Raw genomic sequence first — 10,086 nt, 5'->3', positions numbered from 1 at the left:
GATGACGTAAGACGTAGGCGTTGCGTGATTAGTGACGAGCGCGGAGAGAGAACAAAACAATACGCCGTTCTCGAATTAGACGAGGATTTGTAAAGAAAAATGTGGGAGGATTTCGATATAAGCCAAGAGGAGACTGGTTTTCCTTTGCTAAAGTAAGGTAACTTTGTTTCCTTTGCTCCTGCATTTCTCCTACGTCTTACGTCATCCGCCTGCATGTCTTCCGCGTATCGTAAAAGAGCATAATAGGACCCCTTTAATATAACTCCGATTGGATTCGTCTGAAAGAAGAAAGTCACATACACCTAGGATGCTTTGAGGGTAAGTAAAACACAGGCAAATTTTCATTTTTGGGTGAACTAACACTTTAAGTGCATTAATCTCTTTAAATATTATATTTTAAAAGATTTTAAGAGTTTATTTGTTTTAACTTTATGTAAGATGAAAACACATCATCATAGGAAAAGAAAGCAGATATCTTACACATTAGGCCAGACTAATACTACTACAATATATTACTATTACAATACTAACATAAAAGTACTAGCCAAAGAATATTATTTGCAGGTTATAAAAAAACTTTTGTAATATTCACACAAAAATTTTACTGGTGTACCTGCTGAGCCTTCGCTTTAGTTCAAAGGTTTCAGTTCACAGAGATTTCCAGTTTCCCATACATTCTTTTGTTCGACTTTCCTTTTTGTCTTTCTGTGCTTCATAAACACCACTACGACCGCCAGGAGAACACAGACTGAGATGACCATCAGACACAGGCCACAATAAAAAATAAGCCAGGCATTTGATTCACACCTGCAGTCTTTGACAGGCATTGGAGGAGGCAGTCGTGGCGGCGAGTAATCCGGAACGGCATTCACGTGACATGTTTCCAACGTCTCGTTGACCAGCAGGTGGACCCACACGGTGGTCTGCAGCGGGTCTGGCTTTCCTCCGTCGCGAACGACTATGCAGAGCTGGTGCATGCCGTAGTCCTCGCCGCGCAGGTGCTGGACCAGCGTAATGTTTCCTGAGTGCTGGTCAATCTGGAAGGGGCTGTGTAGAGGCGGTTTGGATGCAATCATTTGGTAAGTGATATCCGAATTCATTCCTGAGTCCTCATCAATGGCGTAAATCTTTGTTATCATGCTTCCTGCTCGAGTAGCTGGGGATATGGTCAGACAGGAGAGGTTGCTGCTAGGAAGAAGGACCTGGGGTTGATTATCATTGACATCCTCAATAAAAATGGTAATTCTTGCTGTAGCGGAAAGGACCGGACTGCCGCCGTCTACGGCTACAACCAGAAGCTCATAGCGGTCTTGCTTCTCGCGGTCGACTTCACCAGTACTGCGGAGCGATCCCTGCGCCAGGTCTATGGCAAAAGGGACTTCGTCGTTTAAAATACGCACATCCGCTATCCGGCCGTTCTCTCCTTTATCACTATCACTTGCTGTGACTTTCCCAACTTGGGAAAGTTGTGGAATGCTCTCAGACATGAAGAAATAGAAATGTGGGGTAGGAAAGGCTGGTGGATTATCATTCAGATCCAGTATGTTTACGGACACAATAGCGGAGCCCTCCTGAGATGGTTCGCCGCCGTCCCGGGCCAGAACGGTCAGGACGTACGTCTCCTGCTGTTCTCTATCCAAAGTCTCCGCCACCGATATCACACCCGTCTCTTCGTCAATTCGGAAAGGTCCTCCATTTGTAAGCCTGTACCTTACTTTGCCAAACTGCTGGCTGTCTGCGTCGCTAGCCTGGACTCTCAGCAGAAACACTCCAGGCTCGTTGTTCTCCCTGATGTCCTTTTCATAACGTGTTTTTTCAAACTTTGGGGCATTATCATTCACATCTTCAACCAGCACTTTGATCACTTCCCTTCTGTGTAGGCGTGTGCCACGAGGATCAGAAATAATAACTGTAACCTCATACTCGCCGCACATCTCAAAATCTAGGGGTTTTGATGTTGAAAGCAAATAGCTGCCTGCTTGCGGCTTCAAAGAAAACGGCATGCTGTCTTTGTCTAAGGACAGAGTACCTTTAGCAGTAGAGGTGTCTTCCAGCTCCAAGAGGGCTAAGACGGTGGGGGGCTCGTTTTCTTGTAACACGATCACTTGGTGTTTATGCTCGGCGACAAACTTGATCTTTACGGACGGCCCTGGGCTCGTCACTGGCTGCATGTATACGCTTACCTGAGTTTGCGCAGGGGGGCAAAGTGGGCTATTCGCAAAGACTTTCAACGCATGCTCCTCGGGACTGTCAACCTGCGAGTCAACAGCTAAGCTGATCAGGCCTGTGTGTCCATCCAAGTGAAAGAGCGCTTTGGCCCTGTCTGAGATCTGACGGCTGAAGGAGAATGTGATCTGGGCATTTTGGCCCAGGTCTTTGTCTGTGGCTTTAAGCTGGGCCACCGCAGTGCCCTTGACTCCTAACGCTGGCACAATGGCTGCGGTGGGACTGTCGGCGTCAAACTCTGGGCAATTGTCATCAACATCGGTTACAGTTACATTGAGATTAGCTGTAGTGCTGAGTGGTACAGAACCTCCGTCTACTGCTACAAGAACCAAGAGGTGGTTTTCCTGAGTTTCCCGGTCCAGTTCTCTTTGTACCACCAGCTCAAGTTCATGCCCGTCTTGTCTGATGCTAAAAAAGCCACCAGAGTCTTCCAAATAGTAACGTATCGCGCCATTATCGCCCGTATCCTTATCCTGGGCTTGGTCATCCAGTGGGAAAGCAGTCCCGTTTGATGCATCTTCAGGTATGTGCAGAGGAATCTCATTCCTCTCGAAAATAGGAGCGTTGTCATTAATATCATCCACAATGATTATCATTGGCACGACTTCAAAATTAAGACTCACGACTGCGGTATTTGAAAAAGTACAGTCCCCATCCTGATGTGATGGACACAAGGTCTCTCTGTCTATGCGCTCTTTAGTGAACAGGTCCCCTGTGCTCTCGTCCACTCTGATGTATCTTTCATCGAGGAGCCGGTATGGAGCGGAGTAGGTCGTGCTTAGACTTCCGATCTTAACGCCTGCTTCTTGCTCCTCCAGGGTGGTGAAACGCAGGGCACGGCTATGGATTTGCCCAGCAGATGCCAGGAGAAGCACCCACTAAAAAACAACAGAAGAGACCTTACTGCTTGGAAGAAAGCAACACCCTTCTTTCCATATGAAGGTTTAACCACTCTGACTCGGGAGTTAAGTGTGCAATCCTTAACCAACAAGTCAGTCTTTTTTTTCCCGGTTGAATATGTTGTTGCACAGGCTGTATTATTGACTTATATGTTCCAGCAGCCAGAGATTTAACATTAAAATATATAATCCCAACTAAGCTCACAAATGCCTGTGCACATTCCATGAATAAATTGGTCTTGAATGCTTAAAATATTTGTTTTGCTTTTCCCAACGATGCATCAGTGAAGTTAACTGCTTAAAATCTTCTACAGTTTATGTTATAATGTTATGCTAAATAAAATATTACATTTATTTTGTATCAGTTTTATGTAAGGCTTGTCATTTTGCAACCATGTTTAGCTATATCATTTGCATGTATATTTTATATACAACTGTATGATTTCTTAAAACTGTAACAGTTACACATTAATAAAATCCAAGGTTAAAGGTTCTAACTAAATGGAAATACACTAGTAGCTATAACATGGCAGCAGATTTACAATTAGAAGGAGCTTGCTAAGAGGTAGGACTGTGGTTACTGAGAAATGTATTAATTGATGCTTAACTACAGGCTTGAGTAGTTATGCTTGAAAAATACATCATAAAAATATTATATCTAGCATATCTAAAATAAAACATAAGATTTATGCCTTGATTGCTGTAAAAATATGATTAGTAATGGGACACTTATTTGTGTCCTATTCACTGGCGCTTTTTTGGGTATTAGATTTTTTTCTCTTTAAACTTTTAGACATTTCTGGTATGTTTATTTGTATCCACCTGTCTGTCTATTTGAAACCACCAAGTGAAACGTTTTAAACACGAACACCGCCCGACACGAAGAATATGAATTAAACACAGACTGACTAATGTGGACTTTACCTCCGTGTAACCTGCGTCAAAATAAGAAGAGTGACTAATTTTCTTTCTGCAAACATAAATGATGCAGGATCACTGACCTGTAGTATAGTCCAGTTCATTATGTGGTGGTTTTGAGCTGTCCATTCTTCAAGAACATGTTGAGCTCTGTGAGCACGAGAAGCACTCTGGCGAAATGTGTTTGGGGGCGGAGCCTCATCTACCTGTGCTACAGGTGAACAGCTCGAGATTACTCACGATATTCAACCGTTGGTTAAAAGGGAAAATACAGGTCTGACGGGATGTTTTACCGGGTAATTGCTTTATAATGATAGATGGGACGCGGTGAAGTTTTTTTCCCATTTAACTCCAAGCACTATGCGTTAATAATATACACACGCTAAATCATAATAAGAGAGATTATGTAGTAGTTATAGCCTTTCTTTGGAGTTCGTATGGTTCACTTTAGCTTTTCTGAACCATGCTGAATTGGAACTATGGGTTTTAAACCAAACTGCACAGTTATATTTGCATTATTGCTGTTATGGTCAGCATCTCATTTGGCTCGTGTCTCAGTGTCGCCATCATGAGGGCAGTGATATTTACATCACATGGCTCTTGTAGTTCATAGTTTAGTGCTCTGTTAGTATTTCCTAGCATCAAGGGGGTTTATTGTATTTTATGGTATGTTATAGACTACAGAAATAAAGAAAGAAAATGGATGGATGGATGAAAGAAAGAACGAAAGAGAAAGAATGAATAAATAAATAAACAAATAAATGCGACGTGTCCAATTTACAAGTTTACAAAAGGGCAATGAATAGTATAAGAATGCTAACTGCCCTTACAAAAAAGTAAAAAAAACAACAGAAGAGACTTACTGCTTGGAAGAAAGCAACACCCTTCTTTCCATATGAAGGTTTAACCACTCTGACTCGGGAGTTAAGTGTGCAATCCTTAACCAACAAGTCAGTCTTTTTTTTCCCGGTTATGTTGTTGCACATAAAAAACAACAGAAGAGACTTACTGCTTGGAAGAAAGCAACACCCTTCTTTCCATATGAAGGTTTAACCACTCTGACTCGGGAGTTAAGTGTGCAATCCTTAACCAACAAGTCAGTCTTTTTTTTCCCGGTTGAATATGTTGTTGCACAGGCTGTATTATTGACTTATATGTTCCAGCAGCCAGAGATTTAACATTAAAATATATAATCCCAACTAAGCTCACAAATGCCTGTGCACATTCCATGAATAAATTGGTCTTGAATGCTTAAAATATTTGTTTTGCTTTTCCCAACGATGCATCAGTGAAGTTAACTGCTTAAAATCTTCTACAGTTTATGTTATAATGTTATGCTAAATAAAATATTACATTTATTTTGTATCAGTTTTATGTAAGGCTTGTCATTTTGCAACCATGTTTAGCTATATCATTTGCATGTATATTTTATATACAACTGTATGATTTCTTAAAACTGTAACAGTTACACATTAATAAAATCCAAGGTTAAAGGTTCTAACTAAATGGAAATACACTAGTAGCTATAACATGGCAGCAGATTTACAATTAGAAGGAGCTTGCTAAGAGGTAGGACTGTGGTTACTGAGAAATGTATTAATTGATGCTTAACTACAGGCTTGAGTAGTTATGCTTGAAAAATACATCATAAAAATATTATATCTAGCATATCTAAAATAAAACATAAGATTTATGCCTTGATTGCTGTAAAAATATGATTAGTAATGGGACACTTATTTGTGTCCTATTCACTGGCGCTTTTTTGGGTATTAGATTTTTTTCTCTTTAAACTTTTAGACATTTCTGGTATGTTTATTTGTATCCACCTGTCTGTCTATTTGAAACCACCAAGTGAAACGTTTTAAACACGAACACCGCCCGACACGAAGAATATGAATTAAACACAGACTGACTAATGTGGACTTTACCTCCGTGTAACCTGCGTCAAAATAAGAAGAGTGACTAATTTTCTTTCTGCAAACATAAATGATGCAGGATCACTGACCTGTAGTATAGTCCAGTTCATTATGTGGTGGTTTTGAGCTGTCCATTCTTCAAGAACATGTTGAGCTCTGTGAGCACGAGAAGCACTCTGGCGAAATGTGTTTGGGGGCGGAGCCTCATCTACCTGTGCTACAGGTGAACAGCTCGAGATTACTCACGATATTCAACCGTTGGTTAAAAGGGAAAATACAGGTCTGACGGGATGTTTTACCGGGTAATTGCTTTATAATGATAGATGGGACGCGGTGAAGTTTTTTTCCCATTTAACTCCAAGCACTATGCGTTAATAATATACACACGCTAAATCATAATAAGAGAGATTATGTAGTAGTTATAGCCTTTCTTTGGAGTTCGTATGGTTCACTTTAGCTTTTCTGAACCATGCTGAATTGGAACTATGGGTTTTAAACCAAACTGCACAGTTATATTTGCATTATTGCTGTTATGGTCAGCATCTCATTTGGCTCGTGTCTCAGTGTCGCCATCATGAGGGCAGTGATATTTACATCACATGGCTCTTGTAGTTCATAGTTTAGTGCTCTGTTAGTATTTCCTAGCATCAAGGGGGTTTATTGTATTTTATGGTATGTTATAGACTACAGAAATAAAGAAAGAAAATGGATGGATGGATGAAAGAAAGAACGAAAGAGAAAGAATGAATAAATAAATAAACAAATAAATGCGACGTGTCCAATTTACAAGTTTACAAAAGGGCAATGAATAGTATAAGAATGCTAACTGCCCTTACAAAAAAGTACTATAGTAACCACAGTCACCGCTGAAATACCATAGGTGTTATTAATATACGTTTTATTATACATGTTGTTACTACATTAACTGCGGTAACTTCAAATTACACCTGCTCTCATAAAAACGACAGAAAGGTTAATTTAGTTAATTATAATCGGATACATGCTTAAGGGAAATGAGAAAACAATGTATTTGGCGCTTAAAGAGCCACTACATCTTGGGCGTTATTAAAGGTGCATAACTGTGCCCTAAAACAGGGTTAAGGCTAGAAGGGATAGGTATGGTGCTACTGGGCATGCGCACATCAATACAGCGTAATTTTTGTCACACTGTACAACAATAATTACTATTTTTTCGTTATTGTAAGGGGTAGGTTTAGGGTTGGGGTAGGTGTAGACGTTAATAAAACACAATCTAATAGGTAGAAAATTAATTTCATTGTTCGTTTCCGGTCTGAGCTGTATCTCTTCTAGCCACAACCCTAAAACAGGGCGAGTAGACCGAAGTGGTCGGAAATTTGTATTTCTCTAGTTCCGCATGTGACGTCATGTGTAGGCGTCAGGGGAAATTTTGCCTCAGACTTGACTGTAACCACGGAGACCACACCGTGCTCTGATTGGTCGGCGCATCATGTGCTGGGCGGAGTCAATATACATCGGATGGGAACCCATCGTACTAATTTGAGAATCAGTTTCCAGCACTCTTCACAGAGGACCGCAGGATGTCTACAGCAAACTGTTCAGGTAAACTTTTCTTTGATAAAAATTCACATGCCACATTATTTCAAATGTGTTTTTTTTTTCTTTCTTTGTAAAAGGAGAGTAGCTTATTTAAGTTTATTCATTGTATTTATCTGTTTTATACAGTCAGTCAGTCATGTAGACATCAGTCATAAATAGTTTAGAGTGTGTTTCAGTGTAATTCTAATAGAGGACGTGAATTGTATTAGAGCTGGATCTGGAGCTGGGAGACTTGCTACAGGAGTTTAATGATGTTGTGAAGGAGTTGAGCACACCTCACGCCTCTGAACATGTGCTGGGAGATGTGAAGAGACACACAGCACTGACTGATGGAGACGACTCAGACTACTGCAAGTACACTACCACACACATCTAAACATGTCTGTTAAACAGTGTACATATGTCACAATACATTTTTGTAAGAGTTTAACTTGTACAGTATTGTCACCGAATGCCAAACCATTACGAATAGCCTACTCAATATTAAAGTGCCTCTTGATAATAATGTGTATACATATATGTATAAAGAGGAATACTGTTTCTTGTTACCTTTAGTAGATCATTTCCTCATATTTCCCAGTTCTAAATCACTGCTTTGCAATTTTGTTTCTTGGTCCAGCTTTGTCAAGCTATCAAAGGCTTCACTTCCGTGATTTATATCTCTCTTTGTTTTGATCCTCTTAAATAGATTATGTGAAAGAATGAATGTATTAGTGAGCCTTTGATCCTAAGAAAGATATTCTTGTGATGTACAGTACCTTGTGCACCTCGACCACCCTGTAGTTCCTTTGCATTCACATGTAAGAGGCACGCGTGAATCCTATTGTATCTTCTCAGGCAGCGAAGCTTCGCTGGTAAACAGCTTGAATGCCAGTCAAGAGGAGCTCAACATCCCAAGCATGACTACAGCCCCAAAAGGTATTAACATAACATAACATAACAGATAGCCATCACATTTACTAGACAAGCTAATGGCTTTTCCTATCTGCTCCACGTGTGGCTGTAACCCCTGTGTGCTATTTCTATTCTACTCATCTTATTGTAGTCTTTGTTTGTGGATTGTACTGCTTTGATGCTCCTCATTTGGCTACAGGATGCATGATAAGCACGAATGCTGGCACGACGGAATTGAATATGATAATGTTGTAAGATGGTAAACCAGCACAGACATAAAGTGAAGATCTATATTTGTGTGCCTTACTACTAATTTAGTCGTATTGTAATTTTAATATAATTTAAATATGTTTACTACAAAGGCGTAAATTTAGTTTTGTAAATATGAAAATACATTTCTATACCTCTGATTAATTTTAAATTGCAGTTATGGCTGCACCCCCTGCTCATTCAGGGATGTGTGTTTATTGTCTGGATGGAGCAAAGGCGAAATGTGTTTAAAATGCACGTACACAGTTCAGTTGAATGATAACGTTTACCTTTTTAATTTAATGCAAATTAATGCAAACCTTGAATCTTAATCTGAACGTACAAAGCAAACAGTTTACTGAAAAGATCAACAATCATAAAAGTAACTGTCCCCAGTGTCAAAATCAAAACTACGCCCTTGGTTCATTATGATTTTTAATAAAGATTGTGTTAAAGCCAGTTGAAAATGTGGCATTTTATTGTGCATAGGGAATGCAGAGGGTCGCATTTCTTTCGGGCTGGAATGTTCCACAGGAAATACCACGCACTTAGCTGCGTTTCCACAGCGTCTGAAGCATTCCCGTGCGCTAACGTCTCTCTCTCTGCTCTTTACAGCCAGGCTCGGGGACACCGGCGACCTACAGAGCTTCATTGAAAACCTGGATAGAGAGCTTGCAGGTATAAACACAGTTTGGTTCGGTTGGTCACATTTAAGGCAGCTTTTGCAACTCTATCTTTTGAAAGCATGGTGTGGCATAGAATCAGTGCTATGAGAATATTTTATTAATCTAGATCAAAAAAGTCGGCCAAAAGCATACCCTATGCAAGGACATGAATGCAGAATGTTTGGCCAACCACAAATGTGCGTTCCCATAGTTCTGTAGCGGTAACAAACCTCAGAACCCGAGCGAGCTATAGACTTAGTCTCTAGGTATATAATCGGATATGTTATTTATTAGTAGATAATATAACAGAAAACAAGTTGCATTACAGATCAACACCAATTATCCTGTTTTGTCAGCTGTGCTCAGCAGTGTTGGGGAAAGTTACTTTTAAAAATAATGCATTACAATATCGCGTTACTATGGAAGCCCGTTTCCGCCACTGAATAAAAAATTTTTAAAAAAGGTTATTGCGACTTTTTATCTCACAATTCCGACTTTTTTTCACAGAATTGTGAGATATAAACTCACAATTGCGAGTTATAAAGTCACAATTGCGAGACAAAAACCCGCAATTCGGACTTTTTGTCTCGCAATTGCGAGTTTATATCATGCAATTCTGAAAAAAAAAGTCAGAATTGCGAGTTTGTATCACGCAATTATGAGAAAAAAAGTCCGAATTGTGAGATAAAAAGTCACAATTACCTTTTTTATTTTTTATTCAGTGGTGGAAACGGGCTTCCA

General features: G+C 39.9%; 2 protein-coding genes across 3 annotated transcripts in view; one reads left to right on the top strand and one right to left on the bottom strand.

The window, feature by feature from the left end:
- Positions 1-4,196, bottom strand: part of LOC107710938 (protocadherin-20-like) — a 5,171-nt gene extending 975 nt beyond the window's left edge. Inside the window, exons 1-2 of one of the 2 annotated variants that reach the window (XM_016515831.1) lie at positions 4,127-4,196; positions 614-3,104 (exon numbers count right to left, since the gene is read on the bottom strand). In XM_016515831.1, the coding sequence (XP_016371317.1) occupies positions 630-3,104; positions 4,127-4,147 (2,496 nt within the window). In that variant the 5' untranslated portion in view covers positions 4,148-4,196 and the 3' untranslated portion in view covers positions 614-629. Of the gene's footprint in view, positions 1-492; positions 3,105-4,126 lie in introns of those variants that run through there. The other variant, XM_016515830.1, reaches the window with a different exon arrangement.
- A 3,270-nt stretch (positions 4,197-7,466) lies between these two features.
- Positions 7,467-10,086, top strand: part of LOC107710937 (regulator of cell cycle RGCC-like) — a 9,850-nt gene continuing 7,230 nt past the window's right edge. Inside the window, exons 1-4 of the mRNA XM_016515829.1 lie at positions 7,467-7,540; positions 7,747-7,887; positions 8,375-8,455; positions 9,296-9,358. Of these exons, the coding sequence (XP_016371315.1) occupies positions 7,519-7,540; positions 7,747-7,887; positions 8,375-8,455; positions 9,296-9,358 (307 nt within the window). The 5' untranslated portion in view covers positions 7,467-7,518. The remainder of the gene's footprint in view (positions 7,541-7,746; positions 7,888-8,374; positions 8,456-9,295; positions 9,359-10,086) is intronic.

This window comes from Sinocyclocheilus rhinocerous, unplaced genomic scaffold, assembly GCF_001515625.1.
Source record: "Sinocyclocheilus rhinocerous isolate Xijiao unplaced genomic scaffold, SAMN03320098_v1.1 scaffold3161, whole genome shotgun sequence".
Lineage (NCBI taxonomy): Eukaryota > Metazoa > Chordata > Actinopteri > Cypriniformes > Cyprinidae > Sinocyclocheilus > Sinocyclocheilus rhinocerous.
Note: the sequence above shows the minus strand (reverse complement) of the source record. Positions and strands in the feature narration are given on the sequence as shown.